The following is a 27,927-nucleotide window of genomic DNA, read 5'->3' on the forward strand; positions in this document are numbered from 1 at the left end:
TGCGCCATGGAAAATCATAAACTCTTCCACTCCTGCACGATCACAACTTTGAAAGACGTGCTTCAGAACTGAAACATGGCACAGTTTTTGATTTTACGTGAATCGGTGCTCCGAAGTACCGACCCAAATCGGTCCATACCACAAAAAGTACCGTCTTCGGTACCCATCCCTACCTGGAGGACCATTGGGCTTGCGAGGGGGGAGAGGGTCTGGCGTGGTCTGAATGTTATTGACAGCAGCAGTGAGAATTATGATGTATGCTACCACAAGCTTTGCTAAATAAACTTAACAAAATGCTATGTTAATAAATCACTAACTTAAAAATGTATTAAAAACATGTACGCAGACGTTACTATTCCAACTCCAACTTGCAAAGGAGTTGTGCTCGAGACTGAGCTGGTGGGTAGCAGAGCCGCTACTTCAGTTTCACAGAAGTGACGTCGGTAGTCAGTGCAACCAACCAAATTGTGTTTATCCCAGTGTTTAACCTTAAATTGATTTTAGAATTTGTACCGTCTTAATAGTTTGTACTTTTGTCAAGAAATCCTTTCTTTAAAGCACATGACAATTGCACTAAAATTTAAGTGTCATCTCATCCTCCATTACTTCTCCTCTGCCTTCATGTGGAATCAGGAATCATTCTCATGTTTGGTCTAATAGCTGGGAGGGAGGGCATAGATCCTTGGTGAACGTAATTAGCAGCCTTTTCCCTTCTCTATTTAACAACGCTCCCCTCTATTAGCATCATTTTTTTTTTCTCCACCCATCCTCACTTTTCCTCCCCACAGTAATGGCATATTGCCTTTCAGCGACTCACCCCCTCCCTGACTCTAATTGCCCTCGCTATGGTCCCTTTTGGCCTCTTTTTTTCCCCCCGCATGCTCGCTAAAAATTAATGTCCCTGTGTGCCATTTACAGTTAAGGAAAAACGTCTTTGCGCACAATGACGGCTGTTCTGCTCTGTTAAATTTCTAATTAGCTGTGTGATAGGGATAGCAAGGGGTAGACATTCTAGACCAAATTGTCAAGTCCTGTTGTTGTCTTTTTTTCCCTCCGAAGGGGGAGAAAGAAAAGCAGCATGTACATGATGACGTTAGGTCTTACTGCCTGTGTCTCCTGTGACGTCACGAGTGTTGACCTTGTATGTTAAACAAAACAAACTTTTTATTGTCTGTCTCTTTTTGTGTCTTCCAGCCCGTATAGGGAAGATGAAGAGGAGGAAGCCTGAGGATGGGGGCCAGGTATGTCCGCTGTGCAGTGCCCCATTGGCTGGGAGCGAGGAGGAGATGAGTAGACATGTGGAACAATGCCTCATCCAGGTAGTAAAATCTGGGGCCCCCCCAACCCCGCCTAACTTCTCGCTGGACAGCCTGTCATCTCTTTAACTTCCTCTCGAAGCTGTCCGCTCACTTCTCTACATTAGTCCAAGCATCGACCAAGTAGCGCCCTGTGCTGTCTATAGTCATCAACCTATCCCAATTCCGAATGGTGGACTTGCTTACACATCATATGGGGATAAGTCACTTTCAGATGAGCCTTTCAAAAATAAAAATGGAAAATGTCTCTCTCTGCTGTATCCCTACTGATGTTTGTGCATCTTAACCATTGGCATGCTGCTCTATAACAAACAACTCAATCCTGTAGAACTCTTTTGTAGTGGAGTGGTACACTCTATACCTCACCTCTCAACAATAATTCACTTAGTTGTAGATAGACTAACATCTCATTTCCAAACAGTCTACCACTCAACACTGCTCCGTGTTTATGAATCAATTGTAAATAGCTCCTGTGTTGACCTCTTCTAATAAGAGGCAGTTGTTTTTCTGACCTGCTATTTGCAAATGCTATTCACAATTCACAGTGGTTGAAAGTTTGAATGAACAAATGGCTCACCACACAATTAATAGTGTAACCATTCACTTGTGTTCAGTTAAAAAATACAATTGTATCAGAAAAATGTTTTGTTCCCTTCTACCTTTGATTCCTGTATGCTGAAATTGTGGCCACAGTACAAACCGATAATAAAAATGAAGACTTGAGAAAGCCTTATAATTTGTAGTGTGACAAGCAATATATCTGCTTATGACATAATTAACATGTGCCTGTGTTGTGTCAGCGTGAGGGTGTGCTTGGTGATGATGACTCTACGGATATGGACGGAGACAGTGGGCGTGGCTTTGAGGAGTACGAGTGGGCAGGACAGAAGAGGATCAGAGCAACTGCGCTTCTGGAGGGAGGTTTCAGAGGTACGCATCTGCATATATATACTGTATATATTATTTTGGGGGTGGGGGGAGCCAACCCACGCTTTCGTGGAAAAGTCTTACTGACTGGATATACATACAGTACCTGCTTATTCAAGAGTTAAAAATTTTTAGGATGGGTAAACCCCCCCAACACACACCATTTTTCCTCCCTTCATTGGCCGACCGATCCGGTCCGAATCCCCCACAAATGGCCGGCTGTACTCAAATTAAGTATCTGTATACAAATACTGAAATGATACTATGATCCACACCTTAAACATTGATAACAAAACATGGAACATTCTTTGCATCTTTGTGATTCAAAAGAATATTAGGTTAGAGGCTGTTGAAGATTATATGTTGCCATTTGATAAACTCTAAACTTTAAAACATCAGCTCAGCTATTATGTGTTTTTAAACAAAAGTAAATAAGTCTGTCATAGCTGCTGAAATTTGATAACCTTGCTCTGCAAGCTGAATTCTCGCAGTATTTGTGAGTTCACGAACTCCCGAGAATACATCTTGTACAGAGCCCGTTGATGTCCACCGATCCGAACCACTGGTGGTTCAAACCAATCAAAGAGCGACTTTGTTTTTGGGTCGGCATATACAGCTGTGACGAAAACAGGAAGCGGCGACACCATGAGACACAAACTAACCTAATATGGACGAATGGACACTGCAATTAAAAAAAAGGAATTACTCACCGTTTCTTTGTTGAATGTTGAACAGCGGCGCTTCGTGCATTTTTAGCTGGTAAACACGTTCGTGCCCCCCAAGACGAGATTAAACACGGCATTTGCATCTGTTGCTGTGATTTGTCAAAACGAATTTGCACAAGATACCACATCGTCCAATCAGCTTGAAGTATTGTACAGAATGTCCCGCCTTTCCTGAGCAAATCACTTTGGAGCATTCCCAGATTGATATTGAGAACTCCCTTGAGTGAATCACAATATCAGTCTGGCAATTGCCAGGTTAGAAATTTGATACCTTTTTAAATATGTTCGATGTTAGTTCTCCTGCAGCTTGCCCCCTTTTCTCCCTGTTAAAATCATTTAGCACACTTATACCAAATCACCTATATCTCTTACCCACGGGAGGCAGACGAGACAGATCAAAGATAAATCTCAGTTAAACCACACTTGAAACAGCAGCACAGGGGTTAGGATGTGGCTCCCACAGCCGTCCATCTCCTTCATGTTCCCTCCTCCTTCTGTCTGTCTCTCTTGAGTGTTGGTAAACAAGCAGACACTGGACCCTTCTGCCGCGCTCTAATAGGGCACCTTGTGATGTGCCGCAGATAACTGATGTGGCCTGGGGAGAAGGACTTGAAAATCTTGATCACACACACACACACAGGCGCAGAAAAAAAGTTCAGAAGGTGGATTTTGTCATGAAAGCTACGCCAAAGTTCCAAGAGAGCACATAATCCATAACCCTCTCGAGGAAAAACGTCTGGCTTGATGGATCGAGATGCTGATTGGAGTATCCTCAGCTGGTAGGATGAAGAGAGGCCCTCCCGCTTTGACCATCCTTTCCAGTCCTGTCAAAGCAAAGCAAAAGAGGCAGGCAGCCAGGAAATCGAACGCGTTTTATTCTTTTCCCAAGGGAAGTAGGTTTTATTCCATGTTTTTGCTGCGCAGGGATGCACTTGACAATTTTGATGTGTTTTTCAAATAAGAAATCAGAGGTTGTTGTTGGGTGCTTTTTTTCTTCCAGACCCACCGATCTCATGGGTGAACTGAGCACATTTGGGCAGAGTAAGGTCTGCGGCCACACTCTTGCAGCCTTTATGAAGTCAAAATAAAATGTCAAATATACATTTCTTTTATTTTGATTCTCTCTCCCTCTCGCTCGTGCCCATTTCATTCTGGCACTTGCCTGTGTGAGCATTTCAGCGCGTACAGCACCTTGGATAATTCAATCACGGCTCAACAGCAGAAAACAGATGAGCCGTGAGTGGTCTTTACCTGGGCCCTGCGCAACTGTGATGTCACCATGAGTCGACAGCAAGTGAAAAAATGGCCGCCCCCTGAGATGCATAAAAATGGGTAGATTTTGCTGCTTAATTCACATTCCACAAACACAATATTGTGTTTAGACGAGTTGGGCCACATAGAACATACAATAGTAAAGATAGTTTTTGGGTTGACTTCTCTTTAAAAAAAACAAAAAAAAAAACTTGTGAGGTTACAGAAAATGGTACCACTATAGAAAAACCTATTCAGACTACAAGATTACGGGAGAAGTATATAGGACCCAATGTGTTTCTGCCTCGCTGCCTGCTACAAGATTTTGTAGTCTGCCATGCACCAAGGAGAGCATCTGTGACGTCTGCAGTTAACTGCGATTAAACAAGAGGGCCTGGGTCGCAATATATAGTTAATCCAAAAGATATTTGATGAGGTTGAGGTCACCAACCTCAAATTCTTCCACACAGACATAAGTCTGTTTATTTTTTCTTGCTTTCCCCCCATTTTTTTTCAAACTATCAAACAACAAATATCATTGAAGTGTGGCACAAAGAGCGATTGGGGCAGACAAATCCTTAAATTTGATATCAGCCCGTCCTGAGAGACAGAAGAGAAGAAGGGGATTATTTCCGATTGAGAGGGCCGAGAGGGCTTTAGAATGTGGAGAAATCTCTTCTTTGTAAATTTACTTCAAAGATGACTGTCTCATATCTCTGTACCTTGACTCGTCTCGTGTGCCTCCTTGTGACCTGTAAAGGGCAGCCAGATAGCGTGATGACCTTTGACACCCCTTCTCAGACTGTCTAAAGGAGGGGGTCCTGATAATTGCTATGGTAACAGGATGTTGCACATCTGATAGATTGGCCTGATTTGTTCAGACTGGAGATTTCTTTCATTCTTTTCTGCTCTTAAGATCAGGTTTTAGGGAATCATTTTACTGTTTTGTCTGTCTGATAGTTGGGATATTCTATGAGACAAGATGCTGTGTTAAAGTACTTTATTGATTCTTGGAAATAGTTTATTGAGCTTTGCTGCTGTGTGGGAAGACAATTAAGAGCAAATATGTGTTATCTTTGAAGAGAACTATGAAGATTATGGGGTCATGGGGAAGGAATAGCCTAATCAAAGTACAACTGAGAGGAAGAAGAAATGGTCTTTCAAAAATTGAGGTAAGATTAGTTGTTACAAAGAGCTGAGTTGAGAGATAAAAGGAGGTCAAGGGTGACAGTGCATAATGTGAGTGAAAGGCAGTTAGAGTGGGGCTGACCTTAACCTGCTAGATTAGATTGGCCTGCCAAGACTGCTTAGAGGGACAGATAGAAGCATTGGCAAGACTTAACACTCACATTCGGAGCAAATGGGGCACACACACACACTGCCTGTGCAACTCTATTAAGTACAGTATTGTGTAAGTAGTGAAATCCGTTATCACTATCATGAAACAAGGTGATATATATCCTAGATCAGGGGTGCCCAAGTCCGGTCCTCGAGAGCCCCTATCCAGCCTGTTTTTCACGTTTCTCTCCGACCAACACACCCGATTCATGAACAGGATCGTTATCAGGCTTCTGCAAAGCTTGCTGATGAGCTGATCACTGGATTCAGCTGCGTTGGAGGAGGGAGACATGGAAAACAGGCTGGATAGAAGCCCTCAAGGACCGGACTTTGGCACCTCTGTCCTAGATGATCTAGAGATGATGCTGAGAAGTTTTTCACTATAATAGTATATTCTTGTTTTTAAAAACTCAAACGCATGTTCGGGTTTTTGCACAATTACATGGCCTTTGAAAACCCAAATATTGCCAATATTCGGGTTTTTAAAGGGTTAATCACTTTATGTAACCATACTCATTGGTTCCATGAGTCAAAATGCTGCGCAGTTTGGTGTGCAATTGAAATCTACTGTCATTATTATTATAATAATTTATTATTAAAATGCATTAAATGTTACACATATATATATATGATCCTTGGTGGATGCAGCAGGAGTGGCAAAATCAGGAGCCGTCCATTGCATCCCCTGAGCCCAAAGAGGGGCTGCTAGCTAGCGATGGCTAACAAATAGGCTCAAGGAGTCACCGGCCCTCGCCAGATAGTGTTAACTTCACTGGGAGAGAGAACTACCCGCTGACAGTGTTAGTGAAGCTTCATGGGATAATGTCTCCAGGATTTAAGGTGCTAGTTGCCACTCCAATAAAAACATTTCCCTGCTGCCTTGGAATGAAATTGGTTACTAAGGTCCCAACAGCAGCCAGCCAATGCAGCAATATATTAATTCCGAGTAAGAATATAGCACCTTAGGTGAAGTTGCATGTATTATGTTTTCCTATAAATCACCTTCACTTTCTTGCATTCTAACAGACCTTCTTCACTGTGTGACTGCACAGCCTTCTTTATGTTGACGGTAGATTTGAAACAACGTTTTTACTTATGAAAAACAAGTGTTTTTACTTGTGCATAACTACACATGTACAAAAAACAAGTTAACATATTATTGTTCTGGGGCTGGAACAGATTAATCGCGTTTCAATTCATTTTAATGAGAATCATTACCTGTGTTCGCTAACCGAAAGATTTGCAATCGTAAGTAATATTTCTCAGGACTCATGGTCCAGCAACATAATACATGTGTACACTAAGCTTCCACTGTATGTAATGTATACATTTTCATTTCATTTTCACTTGCTTAAATTTAATCCAGGCTCACATCCTTTTGCAATATTTCTGTTCAGATTTAGAGAACCTTCACTCTGCTTCCGTGTGTCGTATCAGAAGAGGGTAAAATCCTTGCAGGATTCTGACAACAAGCCGTAGTTCTGTTTGAAAACTATCTATACAGTTACAATGAGACTTGTATACTGGGAGTGCAGGTTAAATAAGATGGCTGTCAACACTGTCAAGTCTGTCCATGGTCTTACACACATCTCTCTCATACACGCTAGTCCAACTGAGCGCTTGTAGAAATTGGGACAGGTTTAAATAAGATGGCTGTCTAGCCTGTCACAGGTTACATTTTAAGTCCACATACACACGTGGCTTCAAGTGGGGATTGGCAGTCTGAGTGTCATTCACACACTTAGACCCAAGTACACACACACACACACCTACCTTGGTAAAGGAGGCAGACACACACCATCGAGAGAGTCGTGGAGGCAGGACAGGGTTTAAGTGACAGAGGCACAGACTGCCTCAAACAAACACTGAGGAGACTTCTCTAAGTGATGGACACACACGTGCACACACACACACACACACACACACACACACACACACACACACACACACACACACACACACACACACAACACTGCAAGCTTTGCGACTAAGTGGAGCTGAATGCACCTGTGAGGATGTCTGGTCGTTTATCACTGGGTTTATTGATGTGTCGCACGCACGCACACACACTCTCACACACACACAGACACACGTTTCCTCTTGCCAAGATTTATTGTTGAGGTCTCAGTTATCATCAGGTCACCAACAATAGGCTAACAGTTATCTTATTCTCTACAGTCTACAGTCTTCTGCGACCAACATTTTATCATGTCCTCAAATACTGATTTCCCTCAATACTCTAAACAAGACAAAGTGCTACCAATTTACTTTAAACCACTTGCTATATTGCTTTTGTTTGTGTTTTTGTTGCATTTAATTTCTTAACTCTAACATATCTCTCCATTTATTTTTTATATGCTTTACCCCAAAAGCCACCGGTTTTGCTACATGTAGTATCAAAGAGAGTGGAGACAGCGACGCAGACCTTGACGTAGATGGAGATGACACGTTGGAGTATGGTAAAGCGCAGTACACTGAGGCCGACATCATCCCATGCTCTGGAGCTGGAGAGGACCAAGGAGAAGCCAGAGAGCGGGAGGCACTACGGGGAGCTGTGCTCAAGTATGAATCAAGACCATACACACACACACAAGAAAAAAAACTTGGTCAGAATAGACTTACATTGCGCATTAGGCTCTGACTCTGTCTGTTTTAGCTGTTCATTTTGTTCTAATAATAATAATAACAATAATAATAATGCATCGGATTTTTATAGTGCTTTTCTAGACACTCAAAGACGCATTTAGAATGGAATGGATACATTATTTATGCACTCATAAGTAGTCACAGCTGCCCTGGGGCAGGCTGACGGAAGCGTGGCTGCCAGTGTGCGCCTACGGCTCCTTCGACCACCACCAAACATTCGCACCTTCCATACACCAGTGTGAGTAACAAACTAAGCTTGAAATAAAATGTTACTAGGTTAGCAGGTTAAGTTATGCCGATAACCATACAACCCTTTGGCGAGGCTCTTCCCAGTAGCTGGACTTATCCTTGACAGTTTGGTTCTGATTAAAATTCCTGAGGATAGTATTAACCTTATTGGTTGATATTTTTAGTACAATACTATGTAAATTCAATTTTAGTCCTTTATTTCAATAAGTGGTTAATTGTTAAGGCTTTTAAAACAACATGTAGGTGTAAATTAGTTGACTAAATATAACACTGCAATTCTGTTATGTTAAAAACAAGGTTTTTGTGTTTCAGCGGAGGCATACCTTCAAACAGAATAACGCCTGAGTTCTCCAAATGGGCGAGTGATGGTAAGAAGACAAATAGGAAATTGCACTAATTATTACATTTGCCTTTTGACACTGGTCTAATTGTGATTTAGAAATTAATACCATTCATGGCTTTTTGTGTGCTGACAGAGATGCCTTCAACGAGCAATGGTGAGAGCTGCAAAATGGACCCAAGCACTCCGTCATCGTCCACGCCTTCTGCCGCCTGCGTGCCACGCACCTGTAAAAACAGCGAGATTGAAAAGTATGTTTTTGGTCTTCTTTCTTTTTCCTTCTTTTGATGTTGTAAATCTATAAATTTTCCGTTGGACAGACGTCTTACTTCACCATACCTCCCTAGTCCTCAAATAAGGGTTATTAAAAGTATGTATGACTGCCAGTTGAGCTTAAGTAGACAAAATGGAAAATAGCTACACCTGCATACATAGACTCACCAAGGCACACAGCAAGCAGCCAGTGACATGACCCTGTCCATTACAACAGTGGTCCCCGACCTTTTTTCCACCACGGACCGATTCAAACAAGTCCACAACTTTCGCGGACTGGCAACCCAGTGGGTTGGGGGAGATGGTGGGCGGTGCTTGGCTGTTTGGTTCCCCTCATTTATTATTCACAGACATACACCAATGGAATGTAAGAATCATTGACTATGTTTACATGCAGTCAATATTCGGGTTATGGTCAAAATTCCGGTTTCTGAAACATTCGGGATAACCCGTTTACATGCATGAGCGGACAAAGTTATTCCCGTAAACCTGGTCGTTGTGCTCAATTAGACTACCCCGTTGGAAAGTGCAACGCATGGACAATGTCATTATGCAAATTGACATAACTTTCTACAGTCAGTCAAAGACATTACATTCATGTCATTCACCACGTTAAATAGAGTAGTCGGTACTCCTCAGTACTCATTGTTACTAAGTGGGGTTCTTTGCTGTGTCGTGTTTGTTTACCCCTGCTTGAGTGTTTACAGTGGCTTGCGCACCAGAAGCACGAATATAGATTGATAGTTTTACCTCATAGAGACACATTTTAATGGTAAATGGACTGCATTTATATAGCGCTTTAACTACACAGCGCTTTACAATTAACTCTTTGGCTGCCAGACGTTTTCAGAAACGGGATGTCGCCAGTGCCAGCCGATTTAAGCATTTTGACTGATCTTTCAAGGTCCACAGAAAATGTTGTGTTTGGACTATGGAAACATACTACATACTACCAAATGAAAGATTGGACTCTCATCTTTCATCAGAAAAAAAAGTTTGTTTCTACCTTATTCCGTTCTTCAGTAATCAACAATAGAAAATGGTTACTTTCACCGAAATGCTCTGTTTTGAAACAAAAATTGCACTCTAGTGAATTGTACACTTCTTTTTGTCCATGAATGATGCCACAAACACCTAAATAGTGCTTTACTTCTGTAATACACCACCACCAACAATGAAAAAGTGTTTTTAGTTTGCAAAATACGTTTATTTCCATTCAACAGTGTAACAATTTGACAAAACAATTTCGCAAACTATTTACAAATGTGTGCAACTGTGGTACTATTTACAATTATGTGGATGTTTCAAATACAGTTTTTCTTTTTGTAACGCTCTCCTGCGTGCAAGGATAGGGAGCAGGGTTTGCACAACAGATTACTTTCACTTTCCATTGTCCGTTTCGCGTGCAGACGGCCTTTTTTTCCGGGGAATAGCAAATAGCAGACTGTACCCACTCCTCCGATGAATATGCATTGGACTCGGGGCACTCTTCGTCGTCCGATTGAACGTCCGCCTTAGCGTGCTCGGTTGTGCTCCGCGTTTTCCGGTGTTGGCATCGCTAGCCCGTGAACCTTTATGACGTCGTCATGGCCGCCGCGTCAACGCTTCCAACTTCGCCGTCAACCTCGGAGTCACCATCATCATCATCGATGATGATCATCGTCGTCATCAATGTGCTCTTTATAGCGTTGGTCGATGCTTTTCGTCTTTGAAAAAAACGGCTCGACTGTGAGCTGCTTGCAACCGGTCGCCATTATGGCTTCTTCAGCCATTGTCCCCTCAACACTCTAGCCCCGCCTCACGTCTTCTGCTGACGCCTACCCAATCTTGTCAAAAGAGAGTCATTGCTGCCATCTAGGGGCCAAAAATAGTCATTAGGCTCACTAGACCTGCTTGAAACTTTCAACACAGCTGGGGAAGGCTTTCCTCCACCCGTTTAAAAAAATAAAAATAAAAAATTGGATGACGTTTTTTATCGTCATTGGCGGCCCTCCGTAGGTTTTTACTTGACGTCTTTTAACGTCAGTGGCAGTGTAAGAGTTAAGCCTCACATTCACCCATTCACACACACACTAATACACCAGTGGTCGACTGCTGCCATGCAAGGCGCTGCCAGGTCCACTGGAAACAAATCGGGATTCAGTGTCTTGCTCAAGGATACTTTGACATGGTCACCACTGGTGAGGATCAAACCCACAACCTCACGGATGGGAGACGACCCCTCAACCACTGAGCCACGCCGCCCTTTTTAACGCAAAAATGCTGCAAAGTCAATGTATTCGAGTGAGGCACGTTCACGAGTAGGACGGCGCCGCGCATGCAAGTCATTCCTGTACTCCAAAGACCAAGATTACTTGTGAATAGAGCATGTGCAAAGGAAAACCAATACACTGTTCAATCGACGTACTCCAATTGCGTTTATATGAACACGAATTAGGGTTATTAAAGGCGTAACACAGGGGTCATATTCCGGTTTAAAAAAAAAAATAAGAGCATGTTAAGTTACATGGCCTTTCAAAACTGAAATGTCGCCACTATTATTGACTGCATGTAAATTAATAGTTGGTTTTGTCAGAATTGCCCCTCTTGAGCTTCTCTGTTATAAGAGATGACTCTTTAAAAATAAATTTTATTTCAAAATTTGTATATTTTGGGGCAAAATGTGGCTATGTATTGCAACATGATGTGCTAGTTATGTTGCAAGTAGAACATGCTTTAATCTCAGTATCAGTTTAAAGGAGTTAAAGTAGGTGCTGACTTATTCCATTCAGATGGCTGGCTCCAACCTTTCCCCGCCTCACTAGTTTCTATAAATGCATGTCTTTCTGGGGCTCCTGTGTCCCTCCATCCCTAAATGAAAATGAGATTTGTCTCCTTTGGTTACGCTGATGTGTGTGTGGCTTTTCACGGCAGCTCTCCCCTGTTTCCATCTCTTTCTCTCTCTCTCTCTCTCTCTCTCTCTCTCTCTCTGATCCCAGATGGGTAATGATCTGTTTGCCTCCCGTGGGCATCCGGGTTCTCCTGCTCATTCCCCAGCAAGATAAATGAGCTCTCATGCCCACACACGTACACACAGACACATGTACAGAGTCCCTTAGATGCCCTTTCCCCTCAAAGATAAATGGCCCTTCTAATGCCGCCAGTGTGATTGCTGCCAAATTTGGGGCTTCAGCTGGAACAATGCAGAAAGATTTCCACGTGGTTTCTACAATTAAATGAATCTGTCCCCAATTTCCAAGTGAGGAAGCCACCTTCCATACCCCACACCCCCCTCTTCCTGACTACTGGACTTCCTGTAGTTTCTTTGTTGGCCTTCTTAAAAGTCTTATTTTCAATCTTAAGCATTTTGTTGGTCAGATACTCTTAACTACATTTCCCTTTCTGCACCCACTTCAGATACACATTTGAAGTCCTCTACCTCATTTTTTCTCATGACACTTCAATGATGTCCTTGCTGTTTGAGACCTGCCTATACAGAGACATACACACTTGGGAGAGTTGAGGGGAAATAGTGACTTAGACGTGTCATCATTATGTGTCAGTGTAGTTAAGGCTTTTTGCCAGCTGGCTGCAGCAGTGACCAGTTCTCTGGTGGTAATACTGATGTTTTCACAGATATCTTGGATGTATGTCCATGTTTTTGAATGTTTGCTATAGAGTTTATTATCTCATTTTTAAGATGAGGGAGGCTGAAATCAAGTAAGATTGTAGAGTGAATGGCCGAAAGGTCCTCAAGCAATCAAATGGGGCCTAAATACACAGCACAGTACGTTAAATAGTAACAGTAAATTTGAAACCGTAATACTAACCTTTTGAGATATTACAAGCCATATGTAAGCCATTTCATCCCTACTGAAAACCTCATGCAAATTATGAATAATAATAGTATTAAATCAGATTTAAGAACAAGAACTTGACTTGGTCTTTGTCCAACTTGGTGAAAGTGATAAAAACTCTTGCTCACTTTTGTCTGTTTCCTGGCGTTATACAAGAAACGATGGAACAACTTCCTTACAAATGTTTTCTTAACAACTAACATTTAATGGAATTTAATGGCTCACTTAAGAGAAAGCCAAATCTTTGCGCTGTGGACAGACTTATCCGGCTCACTGTGACCACTAAGGCTTTATAAGTTAGAAGGCTAATTAAGGCTAATGGGCTAAATGGTCTTTTACAAGCTCAGGACAAATAGGAGTAAAGAAGGCATGGGTTTGTGAGTCAGGCTTTTGAGTCTTAACTGGGATTATTTTAGGCAGTGGATGTTAGTTATGCTACAGCAAACTTATATCTCGTGATGTGATTGCTGAAAGATAACAAGGCTTTCAAGCTTTAACAGATGTATACAACAAAGGGAACGTTGGTAAACATGAGTAGACGAGAAAGAGATGTTGTAGTTTTAAATTTGTTGGGAGATTGCGCCAGACTTCCGTTTTAATGATGGATGTTTCCCTGTGAATTGGGTATTGTAATGCTCTCACTTGTGTCAGTTTAAGACATATCGTAGCATTGGTTCACTGCTTTATTTAATAATCATCCTAGTGAGGATAAGCAGTTCGGAAAATGGATGGATCGCTGAATGGATGGATTCAAATCCAGCTGCATCATGATGAATATAAAGATATGGGGGTGGGGGGTTCCCCACCTCAATGTATATAGTCATAATGGTGTTGAATGTTGATAGTTGGCTTATTACTTGTTAACATATTTTTTTTCTGTCTTGTCTTTTTCCCTTCTCAGAGTAACAGAGGATGAGTCCACAGCTACCACCATGGAGGCTTTGAAGGCTCGAATCAGAGAGCTGGAGAAGCAGATACTGAGAGGAGACCGATACAAGTGTCTCATCTGTATGGTGAGTATAGAGTACAGATGGAAATTGCTCAAGAATGGTGCCATACAGCCTTTTTTTTGATGGGTCATCATTTCGTTTGTGTGTACTTGGGTGTTGTACAATTAATAAGAAAGGAAATAACTAGAAGAACTAGCAATTCGTCAGGTCCTCTTACTAGGGCTGGGCGAATTTGCCTAAAAATAAAATCGTCAATTTTTTAAACAAAAAATTTGATTTATAATTTCCCCTCCACGATTTTATATTATTATTATTATTATTATTATTTATTTTTTATTTTATTTTATTTTTTTACATAAACCAAGAACTTTAAAAGTTTTGCTTTTGTTTTATCAGTTAACCATATTTCTTCTCTTGGAATCAATGTGCAAAACTTCTACCTTGAATCAAATACTTCTGGAAATGTAAATCTGTGTGTTGATAAAGTAGAAAAGTAAAACTTTTTTTGTCAGCTTTGTTTTAAAAGCTAAACAGTGCTACTTGTGTCCCTCAATATGGCACAAATAAACATCACATTTTGGCTTTAATGTAGGAACCGAGGTCTGAGCTTGTCATTCCCTCCAACTGTCTTCTGATTTTACAAGTACAAGTACTGTTATGTAAATTGAGGTGGCTATTTTGCCATGACTGACAAATTTCCTTTTATCGGTATTTGATTGGCCAGTCCCCGGTGTAAGAAAGTCTTGGCCTGCCATAAATCGGCTATTTTACCGTGATTGGTCCGCTTCACTGAGTTCACCCAGCAGCCCACTATACTACATTTCATAAGGATTTTATGCCGCAGACGCAGAGGCTGATAAGTGTCATGGACACATCGAGTGAAAGTAAGCTTGTCTTTCATAGTGCTTGCAAGGCGAGTCCGTCTTGACGAGATAGCATGTTGGGGTTGTGACCACGGAGCGACACATTTGTGCTATTAACATAAGCTTGTAAATGTTTATAAGCAATCAGGATAAACTATCTCATTTACAGTCTGCTAAAGATTTCTTCGCTCCAGCGATTGACCAATATTGGAGCCGTTCCGAGCAAAAATATCGCTAGTATTTGAGTTGCCAGTCACGGCAAAATAGCCACTGCCTAAACAAATGGCGTGGGGCAACTTGAGCTATATACTTGCGGCTATGTAGCAGTAGCACATACCTGGGTTCTCCCGTTTTCAGCAAGTGGTGGAATCGAGTCTTCCTCACTGTATACATGGGTGCCATATCATTAGCAAGGTGCAACATTTACTGTTGTTTGGTTCTTCCCGTATGGAGTGTGTGAGGACACGACTGGCAGAGCTAACGGTACGGAAGCTCATGCGGGTGAAAGCTGCGGGCGAAAGCTGCGGGCGTGGCGCAACGAAAGGGGGTGGGGGGACAGGGGATTGGGGGGGGGGAGTTGTTTGGAACATGCTATTTTTTTAATCGTTCACAACAAAACACTCAAATTAATTAAAAAAATGTATTTATCGCCCAGCCCCACCTCTTACTGTCTTTGTGACCCGGAACTGACAACTTCTTAAGATTGTTGATAAGTTTTTCAATGATTGAGCAGTTTGAAATATGAAGTAACAAAACACAACTATGAACGTTTCCCATTCATATTTTTCACTCATTGTGCATATATCTAATTTTGTGCTAATTGTTTTCCAATTATTTGGCTGCATTGATGTTGTGGGGTTTTGTGTGTTGTCATGACTGCATGGCTTTGCAAGTCACCTTAGTGTATAGAGTCAGACATGTACTTAGGGTAGTAGCATGACAAGATCTGTCGATAAGCAAAGTCTGGTTGGAAAGGCCAATCCAACTTGAATACAATGCAGCAGCAATTTTCTACATAAGGTGATGGTATTCCGGAGAAACTGAGCTTTTTGTGGAAATGTTTTTATATTATTTTGCTTATTGATAATGTCTGGTCAGAAAACCACCTTGAAATCAGAGTAAAACAGTATAAATTTATTATTTTTCGGCATATTTGTACAAGACTTCACACATTAGCATACTCTATTTGACCATGCGGAATTCAATTTTGAACTTATTTCTTATTGTAATGGTTATTTAAAAGCCTATCAGCATATATTGACAAAAAAAGTAAGGGGTGTTCAGTATTTTTTTTCAAAAGGAAAATAATGAAGCTAAGCTACTCACATTTTGACATAGTGTCTTCTTAACCCACAATGTGATTTTTTTTTTTAAATGTACAACATTTTAATTCATCAATTGACCTTTTTCAACCCCAAAGAATTACTGAATTAGCAGGGATATAAAAGCATTATGCATTGTTGAATGGCAAATGGGGGTTGAAAAATATTGGGGAAAATAATTTTCAAAAAGGCCCGCCTACTTCTAAAACTCACATATTGCACCTCAAATAAAACACAGTAAAGGGCAAAAATGTAAATAGGTGGCAAAATGCAGAGCTGCCAAAGGTAAAGATATCACTGAATGCTAACTCATTAAGCCCAGAACACATCTTGATTGTACAGTACTGAATTTTTTTTCAAAAATCATCAGTTTTCCCTCCAATCACCTCTGTGTGGTTCCCGGGAGGTGGGGAGCACGGCAGCCCCAGTGGGTGCCTCCTAACCGATCAGGGAAGAGAATCGCATTCATGTGTGAGCATACGTACATATTGAGTAAATGGAATGCTTTTTATATAGCACTTTAAACTGCACCATATGGTGCCCAAAGCGCTTTACAATTGAAGCCTCACATTTACCCATTCACACACAAACTCGTACACCAGTGGCAGTGACCATGTCTAAGTGTCTTTGAGCCAAGACACTGAACCCTGATTTCCTTTTCAATGATTTTTTTCAAACACACTTAACAAAGAAATTACACACAGTGCACGTTTAAATGCAAACACACTTCGTTTAGCCCGTTTCCCAAATGAAGCTAGCTCAAGGCAAATGGGCAATGGAAAGCGCCATTGACTCACTAATGCTAATCAGCGCGCAACTCTCGTCACTTTTCTCACTCAAAAGAACAGCGGTTCATACAAAAACGCTGCAGGAATATATAAAAAGCAGCATCTTAACATTACGCACAGGCATATTGTCTTACTATACTGCAAAAAAAAACAAACATGTATTGGCATAACTTGATACTATAACTTTTTTTTCTTCTACTCTGTTATGTAGCTACACTTAGTCTATCTAAACGCACAGAACCACACTGCCCCTAAGTGGCCAAATCGTGTACAACATGAACAGTAAAGGCACACACAAACAAGGGCAATACAGTATAAAATAAATTTTGGGACATTTTATATTGATTCTAATTGTAGTAAATGAAAGTCTTGATTCTTATGTGAATCGATTATTTTATTTTTTTGGCACACCCTTACTATGTAACAGAGATTAGTAGACGTATGATTATTAAAAATAATTTTACATTTATGTGATAGAAATTGTTATTTTTTTGAGGCAAGATGGCACTATTACACACTGTTGCTTTAAAAAAAAAATGCTGCTCAAATTGTTAAGCAAAATTTGTCCTTGAAGAAAACAAGTTAACTTGAGTCTTGTTGCAGAATATTACCATTTACCGTGCAGTAGAAACTCTCCAGCATGTAATCACTGAATTATTGCGGTCAGCATACATCAATACTTACAGAATTGGATGATTCCCATCTTTAAGAGGTTGATGAAATTGCGCTGTCAGGTAAAATGAGTTAGCCTCTCAGATCAATATTAAATGCTACATGCTCATCTATGGCAGTGTCTTATACATATTGGCAATTATTTTGATCAGTGGATGCAGGACGTCATCTGACTGTATCACCTACCGCAGCCCTCCATTATTTATTTATATTTTAAACAGTGATTGTGTACCCCTATTTGTGTCTTGTACACATTTTGTCATCCTTCATGTGTCGGGACAGTGCAGAGGCAGCATCGTGTGTGCGTGCATGGATAATTACAGACGCTTACACTCCCTAAAGGTCGCTCGGTGCCCCAGATGATAATTGATCACTCACTGTGCTGTGGACACATGCCTCAGCTCTTCTTATCTGTCACTGTCTTTCATTACGAACATGGATTTTGCTGCACATAAAAACAAATGCAGTGGATATAAAAAGTCTGTTCAAAAGTCAGGTATATATATCTTATTCATTTTAGAAAATGAGACCATGATGAATCCTTTCAGAACTTACAGTAAATGTGACGTATGTATAATCTATACAGCTCAATTGAGAAAAAAAAAAAATCTCTTCGGGGGAAGTATAAATGACATCACTTGTATGGAACTCTCAAGAGCAGAAGCACGTCATTTATAGGGCAGCATGGCTCAGTGGTCATCTCCCATCCGTGGGGTTGTGGGTTCGATCCTCACCCCCTGGTGACTATGCCAAAGGGTCCTTGAGCAAGACATTGAACCCCGATTTGCTCCCAGTGGATCTGGCAGTGCCTTACATGGTAGCAGCGGACCACTGGTGGGTGAATGTGAGACTTCAGTTGTAAAGCACTGTGGGCTCTACATGGTGTAGTTGAAGCGCTATATAAAAAGCAGCTCATTTACCATTTTATGTATTGTTGCTACTTTGGATAAAATGAGAGATTGGGAACATTGTGACGTTTCTCTTAAATTTTTATTTAATATGGAATTAAAAAGTCCTGAATTTAACTCAATTTCAGCTCTAGGAACTCTTCTAAAACTTTATGTCTCCAAAATTGGTAACGATGAAAAGGAAACTTGAAATCATTTGTCTTGGTCTTTTTTCTTCTTTTTTTTTTGCATAAAAAAACAAAACACTTATATATCTACTACTGTATGTGAGCAAAACACAGACACCATGAAACAGATCCATCACCGCCATTACCTTTTACATACACATTTACAAACTATGCTCCAGTCTGCATACAGTCACAGCAACCATGTTGTAATTTATCACATCATGAACAGCATTCACTCCATGCGTCACATGTATAACTTTTTTTTCCCCCCTGCTCTCAAGTAGCCCACAATTACTTCCAAGAAAAGTGGAAACACACTTCGTTTCCAGCAAGGTTGTCAAGTAGTCAAATGTTAACAAGAAAAAATCAGCTTTGTGTTTCATGATTGAAACCAAAGACAGGCAAAAAGATGTTACTCCTCCAAGAAAAGTGGAAGTAATTAGGAAGCCCCTGGAAGTTTTGCGGTTCCGGTGGGGTCCAGTGAGCTCTCGTTTGTTTTTCTTTTTTCTTTTGCTGCAGCACGAAAAGGGCAGTTAGCACATCTGCCTCAGTTCTAAAATTGGAGGGCGCTTGCATGCTCCCCCTGTGCTCGCATGTGTTTTCTCGAGTAAGTTTTCATTCATTTGAATGGGAAAACAAATCTTTAGTTCGGAACTAATTTTACCGAGGTTCCATTGTAGAGCAAAACATTTCCACAGCGACGTAAGAAGTGGTCAAAGGAACTATTTAAGGATGTGTGCACTTTTAAATATTTGTTTTGTCCTCACTGGCTGGCTCTCACTGGTACACATGCTCTCATCTGTATGAGACTTTGGTGTTTTGTATCCATAGTGCACTGTGCGTGTATGCGAGGGCAATCACGACAAGCCGCCTCTATGCTGCTACCTTTCGCCCCCTTTCCTCCCCCAATACCCCCATCCCTCCCTTCCGCAGAGGAAGCCCGCTATCCAGTCAGGTGTGGAAATCAAGAGACTAAGGGCATGGCCAGGGCCCCGCCCTTTGGCCAGTGAGGTCAGAGAGAGGCAGCCTAAGTCCCTCCCCCTTGGCTTGTACTACCTGTATAGGGGCCTTGTGATTGGTGGCTACGGCAGCAGCATAAAGAGGCTCCTCCCACAGCCTCTACGGAGGGTAAGGCACTCCCGCCCTCTCTTGACCACCTCTTCCCTCATTTCTCCGTCCTTTTTGAGAGGAAAACAAACAAGCACCAATAAGATTGGACTCATTCATGGCTTTCTCCCTCATCTTCTCCCCGAGCCTGCTTCCCCTTCGTCGCTGCTTGTTGCCTGCCTGACATTGTCTGTGCGTGTGTGTGCATAAACGACATGCAGGTCGCTGCTCAAACACCTCCCCTCCATGCTGCCTTGCTCAGTGGTTCTGTGGCTGCCGGTACTGTTACGTCATGGTCAGTGGTGTGATGCACCTAATTGGTCAGGGTTGGTCTTTGTCGTACAGTGCTGTTCTTTTTGTGTTTTTTTGTTTACCGAGATGCCTGACATGATGGTGTCAACGAATGTGGAGTCAACCTTCTTGTCTCTGTCTCTGCAGGACTCCTACACGATGCCACTCACCTCCATACAGTGCTGGCATGTCCACTGTGAAGAATGCTGGCTCAGGACTCTGGTACGTACCACGTGTGCACACGTTGTCATCAATCAATTCATTTTTGTCTGGCATCCTTCCACCCATGTGTAAAAAAACTGTCTAAAAAGATGACTGACTGACTGACTGACTTCAATTTACGTTCGTTTCTGCTGTTTCAGCACACAGATAGAGACGATAGTGTGCTACTTGAGCCACGACAAATCAAAACGCATCCTCCGGTCAAATAATTTGAAAATGACAGCGTCGTGCAAGGTTGTCAAGTAGTCAAAATGTTAAGAAGAAAAATCAGCCGCATGTTTCATGATTGAAACCAAAGACAGGCAAAAGGATGTTACTCCTCATTTAATCAGTGAGAGGACGTAATGTCTGCTGGCGCTTAACCGTTTTTGAAATTGAAAGCTATTACATCATAATGTATAATATTTTCCTACACATTAGCATGTGTGATGTTACTGGCCCAAGATTGGTGAACTTTTCATTTTTATTGATTTTTTTTTCATCACTATCATTCTATATGACATACACATATGACCCTGTCATAGGAGTACGGAAGACGATTAGGGCCAGTGAAGAGAAAAAAAGAGTTCAGCAGGATTCTCACTTTATTCTTAGGATTCTCACTTTAAAGTCAGAATTAAAGTCAGAATCTGAGAATGAAGTTAGAATTATCACTTAAAAGTGAGAATTGTGACAGTTCTCACTTTTTTCCCCTCAATTTTATTTCAAACATGTATATAAAAAAACACTGGTTATAAAAGTACATGTGTAAAGACAAAATATACAAATCACAAAATATACAAAACAAAACAAACACAACATTCAAGCAACGAAACAACATAAGAAAGTTCCACAGTGTTTCACCCAGTCATGAGCTACAAATTTACACATACATGTTCGAAAAAGAGTAGGAAGAAGTATAAACTTACTGCAGTATGTCCTACCCCTTTTAACACACGTTACACAATAAATAGTGGGTATGTATAGTAAACAAAAAAACATAGTATACAGCTAATATATCTTGATTATCAATAACAAAGGTTATTATAGTAATTATAAATAGTGAACACATGGAACAGTGTACCTTATGCATATATTGTCATACTTTTACATTTACATTTTTTTTCTTATCAATAGCAACAATACTACTAATAATAATAATAAGATCAACCAATATTTATTTTCATTAAAAAGCACTTCTTCCCTATACTTTTCAAAAATGTAGATTTTATATTTCCTTTTGAACTGGTCTATGTTTGGACATTGTTGTAAATCAGTACTCAACCTGTTCCAAATTTTCACTCCACATACAGATGTACAAAAACTCTTCAGTGTTGTTCTTGAATACTTTGTCTTTAAGTTATGAATTTCCCTCAAACCATACTCTTTCTCTGAAAACATATTTTCAATATTGCCGGGCAGTAAATTATGTCTATCTTTATACACCAATTGTACAGTATTGAATTCCACAAGATCAAAATTGTTTACAGTTTTAGATTGTAAAAAGAGTGTATTGGTGGACATTACATACATTATGGACTGCTCTTATATCTCTTTTTTTTTGCAACAGAAACAGGTTGTAAAGATGTCTTTTAAGTGTTTCCCCAAACCTCTGAACAATAATTTAAATATGATAATACTAGAGAGCAGTACAGAATGTGTAATGATTTCGAGAGCAGTACAGAATGTGTAATGATTTCTGGTTGAGAAAATGTTTGACTATTTGCCAGAATAGAGATGCTTTTAGAAAGTTTGGATCCAATATATTTGATATGTGGTTTCCAGCAGATTTTATTATCAATAAATTATAATATTATTAACTACCCCCAGGAATTTAATCTCATTTAGAAGATGCCATACAACTGATAAGTACGGGATATAGGGGGAACCCGTTACATCAAGTATACACCAACACAAACTAAACATTTTTGCTTAGTTTAGTATGCGCGATAGCCTTTAGTTGAGTATAATTTTTTGCCGTTAATGGAACCCAGAGAGATTTTTCTGCTTGGCAGATACACGGTATACAGTACTCATTGCATCCCCTGATTTAATTTCCTTGACCTCCCTTTTTCCGGTTTTCGTTTTTGTTTTTGTCCTTGTCACCGCTTCACTTTATCTCCTCGTCTGGTTCACCAACAGGTGATAGTGTTGACCGATGCAGGAAAACACACGTTTTCAACCTCTACTATCATGTTGATCCCTCACAAGTCTCCATTGTAATGGCAAACGGAAAAATGTGCATTGGAGAATTTTTGAACAAGTCAATCAGATGGCAACATTGTCCTGCTTTAGCTTATGTCACATGGAAGTAATGATACACTGTTTGATTTTAACCTGCAATGTGTCTCGCTCCACCCTTTTAGGTACTCTACCAATGCATTTGGTAAGGATGCCTATAGGAACAAAATTGACTTAAGGTGCCACAATCATTACAATATACAATATATTACCATGGAAACTCTTATCTAGGTGTCGACTTCTCATGAGGTTTTTGTTGTTTAAAATCTGCAGTCTGCTTACGTTTCCTCATTTGATTTTCACAGACATTTAGAGGATGTAAATAACTCTGAGGCCTATTGTTTCCATCTGCCTTGTACCTGTACATTTTGTGAGCGTTCGCCCGTGCGTGATGCCACCACTGGTCTAGTACTGAATGGAACATTAAACTTCTAGCCTGGAGACAGCTATAAAAATGGGAGGGCTGCGCAGATCAAAGTAAATGCCGCAGAATCTAGTTAACGCCTGGCCAGCCCCTTCGCTGTTTTAATAAGCAAAGCAGCTGGGGCGCAACATGACTGGCACACACTCTCCTCCCCACACATACACACACACTAAACATCTAAAAACTTTCACTGCCTGCCCTCCTAGATAACATGGATAGTTTATTTTATTTATTTATTTTGACTCTTTTACTCTATAGCAGTCAATTGCAGTAAGTGAAAAAGTTATTAAAAAAAATAAATCTGAGGAAAGTACATATTTCTCTCTTTTGCTTTCTTTCTTGATGATGCATGTGTGCGGTACGCCCTTAGCTTGCGTGCTAACTCTAAGGCTAAAGAGGCCTTTTAATTTTTAGAGTTAGAAAATCAATCTTTCACGTGTAGTAGCTGTTGTGGATGTATAGAAAACACAGAGGTTATGAGTCTTAATAATTCTGGAGCACCCTTGTTGAATGGACAATTAAGGCTTACGTCACAAGTCAAAATGGCGGTCTTACTCGATGAAAGGAATCTCTCCGCCTATTGAAAAGCGCTGGTCTTTGGATAGTTGTAATTTCGATTGTGAGGATTATTTGAATGCCCTTACAAACAGCCGAGGCACTTGTACATTATCACATCATTTAGTTCTTAGGTCATTTGAATACTTTACATTATGCTAATAATGTAAAAACAGTTTCATAGAAAATTAAAATGTGCGACGTGTGAGCTAAAACGTCAAAAGACTAGCATATTGCACGTTAGCTAGCACGGAGCTGTGGGAGTTTGATCTCAGGTTGAGTTAGCCTGGCCTACCAATCTACACTCTTTTAAATATTCTATAAAAAGAATAGGACACTTACAGCAATACTTTCAGTGATTTGAGCGATTAGAGTGATGTTTCGCCTGTATTTATGTAGTTAATTCTTATGTTTGCCCTCCTGTTACTAAGAAAAACAGGTATATATCACTCCGAGGAGAGCGGAAGAGGCTTTACTCCATTTACATAGATGATGCCAACTGTTTAATGCCTAAAATATGTAGAAAGCAACATAATTAATTTGATCACACTCAGAAAAGATTCTTACCGCTTAGGAAGGCTCACTACAATCACTGTGGTCTTGGTTAGCCTCTATTCCGAACCGTCTGGTTCCACTCTTTCACAGCTTTTACCATTTTTGCTGAAGTTCAGGGTCCATGGGAAAAAACATGGAATAATAATTCATTTTCCATCATGTTATGGGTGTAACAGCAACACTGTATGCTAGTCACAGGAAAAAGCAATGCAATACGCTGTTTGTTTTAACCGAGTAAAGCATTACAGAAATATCTGAAATGCTCGAATGTTCATAATTGTGCATAGGAGACTGGATGACACAACCCTAAGCCTCTTTACTATCATTTTGCATATCATTCTAAATGAAGTGTGCACATACAATATGTCTTGCAGATGGCCAATCAAGCATCACTTCTGGTCATGGAAAAACGGTTTCAATGCATTCGTATGCACTTTGCATGTGTTGTTAATTGTGAAAGGGTGGAGTACAGCACCGGAGCTCCACCAATCTGCCTGTTTTTTGTATTCTCCCCTGCTGCTTTACTGCAGATGGCACAACATGAGTGCCGAGAAAAGGAACTTTTTTCCACCTGTGTCGAGCTGGTAAACTGTAGAGACATGTAGTGTGATTATGCACTTAGACCATTGCCAACTTTTAATGTATTATCGGAGGCAGTTTAGATTAACACCTAAGACTCCTTTTATGCTGAAATCAATTGTCGACTGTCCCATACGCTGTCCTCACTACAGCTAAATATGTGTCGTTGCTGTGAATTGGTCTACTGTTAAGCCTCTGATGGCAATTTACTGGTTAAGGTGATGTAAAAGTATTATTTGATAAGCTCATCTATTGAACAGTAGCAATCAAAAAGTTACTTTGTGACTATATTACAACAAATGTGCTGAAGGTGAACTTTATTTTTCCTGTTGTCCGCAGGGGAACAAGAAGTTGTGCCCTCAGTGCAACACCATCACCTCACCCGGGGACCTGCGGCGTGTCTACTTGTAAAGAGCACACCTCCATGCGTCGGCTACCACCGTGGATTTCATTTGCGTTGTCATTTTGTTTCCCTGCCCAGCAGTTCTGTGGACCAGGTTGTTGGCGCCAAACCATCCAAAAAAGGAAATTAAGGAAGTTGAGCTGGCATAAATGAACAAATGGCATGAGCAGCGCTCACTGTCTGTTGCCGCCCTCACCCACCTTCCAACAATAACTTAAGGAGACAGGATGTTCCTCCACTTTATTGAGTCCTTGTAATTAAATATTGGATGCCGTCTCCTGATGGACTTACTCAGTGGACATCCTGACATGTGACTCACCCATATTAGCCCTGCTGAGAACTTTACGCTCAACTGGAGCTGGACATGTTAGCAAATTCTGAACCACTTGACCTCCAAGACTTAAACCGCGTGCCCTGGCGTCTTTTTCAGCATCCCAGTGGACTCTACTCATAACTTGATGAAGAAAAAAAAAATGTTGTTGGTTTCCCTTATTGTATGCAGAGAAAGAGAGGCCTGTCCATGATGACAACTGAGCTTTCGGACCATTTATAAAGAATCTCCCAGGCATAACTGTGAGGTGGACTTTAGATAGCCCCCTTCCTCTTTTTTTTCAAAAACATATACCCCCCCCCCCACCCCCATTCAAGATGCAGTCCAAGCACATGTAATTACTGTTGTGTATGTTTACAAAGTTAAAGTTTAAACAATATGGAGTACACACACAGTACACAATTTAAGTTATGTTTTTAGTCAGAAGAGTTTGGGGAAAAAATGGCTGGAATTAAAGAAGCCTTCTGTATTTAAAAAAAAAAAACATGGTTTGAAGATGTTCATTGTACAGGAAAAAAGTCAAACTACTCAAGTCTAGGTGGTCAAGATTTAGGTGTACTGCAGTAATACCTAATTGAGTGTAGCGCTAAAAAAAAAACGAACAAGACAAATGATCTTTTGCTTTTTACGGATTGGAGAGTTTCCTACTTCAAGACGTCATGCCAATTAAGCAGGGCAATAGACTAAGCTGCTGCTTTTTGCTCCAAATACTCTTTTCACTTGGGAATAGCTACAGATCTTTAAGTTTAAACTGAATGGAATGGTTCCCAACAAGTCATCTTCCTTCATTCTCATCCTGCTTTGCTGCAATGGTCAAAAAAAGGACAACCTGAGGGTCTCAAGACATTTCTAGCTCAAAGAGGGGAAGCCTCGGGACAAGAGGAATGGCCCATGCTGAACTGGCAACAACCTGCAGCCTAACCCCGCCCATTATCCTCCGGCAGCAGCCAAGGTGGTGGTGTGCTTTGTGTTTGTAAAACTATGTATTCCGTGGCGTCTGTATTGTTGTTAAAAATGCAAAAAATAAAATAAAAATGTTCTTAAGTAACATGAGTGGTCCTATTCACAAACCCTGGGTCGTCAAATATGGAGAAAAAAAACATTGTTTTGCTGTGACAAAACTGATAAATGCACCTGGGCCAAATGGGAATGAGCTAACTTCTTCTAATGAGCTCATCCAGTTATTGTTCTCCCCCCTTGGCTTTCCTGTTGATTCAAACCTGCCCCAAAGATGACAAATTGCACAAGATGAATTATGTCACAATTATTTTGTGTCTTGTATATTCTTGGAAATGGTACGTCTTTCCCGTTTGTAAATTACATTTGACATTAATTAAATGATTGTACATCTCACTTTACCCATTTGTTTCTTTTGTCGGTTTCCCCTTGTTTTATAATGAACGTATGCATCAGAGCCGGCACTTTCAATGTGACATGGTAGCTGATAATTCATAACAGATTTTTGCGGCAGCTCCTTCCATCTTTACGTAAGGCAAGACCGCTTTGTATTTCATATGTAAGGTAACAACTAACTGCGTCATATAATTAAAAGTAAGTAAGTTTACAAACGACTTAAATACACTCTGTAGGCCTGTGCGTGGAAAAGAAAGGGAACAGCGTTGTTTTTACCATTGCTTCTTATTCATAAAAACATTTAGGCTTAATAAATGATAAATCTGTTTTAGCACAAAATTAAATGTACCGGCTGGTCGGTTTTTGTCTCACCCTTTTTTCTTTTTTTTTCCCTGGCTAAAATAGCTTGGTCCTTGTCATTTAAGAAGTTTAATCCTAGCAGTTAATGGTCTCATGTGTTATTATAGTGCATGTAACTCTAACCATTGTGACTAACTACACATACTGTGCTCCTACCTCTTGGGAGGAAAGTGGGCGAGAGTGGAGGCTTTTTACCGTTCATGTCAATTTAAACGAAAGGGAGTATCGCCATCTAGAGGATTTAAATGTCTTATCTTCTTGGACTCCACTGCCTTTAGATAAAAAGCACGCGCTCGCACACCTTTGAAACACCATACTGCTATTTCAAAAGGAGTAGGAAACTAAGAAGTACATTTAAAAGGCTGTAATTCAAATTTAGGACTCCATCAGTGCAGCTGCTACAGCTACACTAAAGGGGGCGTACAAGAGCACACAGGTTCATATTGGTGCCGTTCTTCTTCTACAGTGTAGAATATGGCTAGCTTAAGATCTTCAGCTTTTTGGTCCAAAAGGATTTGCTCCAAACTGTACCGGATGCGGCTAAGTTACTCGAGTTTGCGTTAACTGTGTCAGTAGTGTCAGGAAAGGTCGTTCTTGACATTAAAAAAGACCAAAACATTATTCAAGAATAGGAGTGATCAAAGAAAATTTACTTCACTGGCAGTAAACTCAAATAAGGTAAGGACGACCTTTACAGGAAAGTAGGAGATTGTTGTTTTGAGGGAGAGACCAGGGACATATAAGTTTATAATGTACAATAAATTGGTTTTAATTTGACCTAAAATATGATGATGAAACAAATTTTCCAAAATTAGAAACATTCTGATTTGGTTTGATTTGAATATTTTTTTCTATGTATGTTTTTGAGTGGTCTATTATGTTTTAAATATGTCAGCATTATAATAACATAGTTTCAAAATTAAACAGTTTCCCACTGATCAGTGGTGTTTCCGTAT

General features: G+C 40.5%; 1 protein-coding gene across 5 annotated transcripts in view; it reads left to right on the top strand.

The window, feature by feature from the left end:
* The window catches only part of rnf220a (ring finger protein 220a), a 173,327-nt gene extending 146,711 nt beyond the window's left edge, over positions 1-26,616 (top strand). The window contains exons 7-15 of one of the 5 annotated variants that reach the window (XM_077557564.1): positions 1,195-1,241; positions 2,117-2,246; positions 7,930-8,119; positions 8,765-8,820; positions 8,929-9,043; positions 13,803-13,914; positions 19,505-19,699; positions 20,117-20,191; positions 24,864-26,616. In XM_077557564.1, the coding sequence (XP_077413690.1) occupies positions 1,195-1,241; positions 2,117-2,246; positions 7,930-8,119; positions 8,765-8,820; positions 8,929-9,043; positions 13,803-13,914; positions 19,505-19,699; positions 20,117-20,191; positions 24,864-24,935 (992 nt within the window). In that variant the 3' untranslated portion in view covers positions 24,936-26,616. Of the gene's footprint in view, positions 1-1,194; positions 1,320-2,116; positions 2,247-7,929; positions 8,120-8,764; positions 8,821-8,928; positions 9,044-13,802; positions 13,915-19,504; positions 19,700-19,899; positions 20,002-20,116; positions 20,192-24,863 lie in introns of those variants that run through there. The other 4 variants (XM_077557562.1, XM_077557563.1, XM_077557566.1 and 1 more) reach the window with 4 other exon arrangements.
* Positions 26,617-27,927: the final 1,311 nt, after the last annotated feature.

The sequence above is a fragment of the Vanacampus margaritifer genome, chromosome 2 (assembly GCF_051991255.1).
Source record: "Vanacampus margaritifer isolate UIUO_Vmar chromosome 2, RoL_Vmar_1.0, whole genome shotgun sequence".
Classification (NCBI taxonomy): Eukaryota; Metazoa; Chordata; class Actinopteri; order Syngnathiformes; family Syngnathidae; genus Vanacampus; species Vanacampus margaritifer.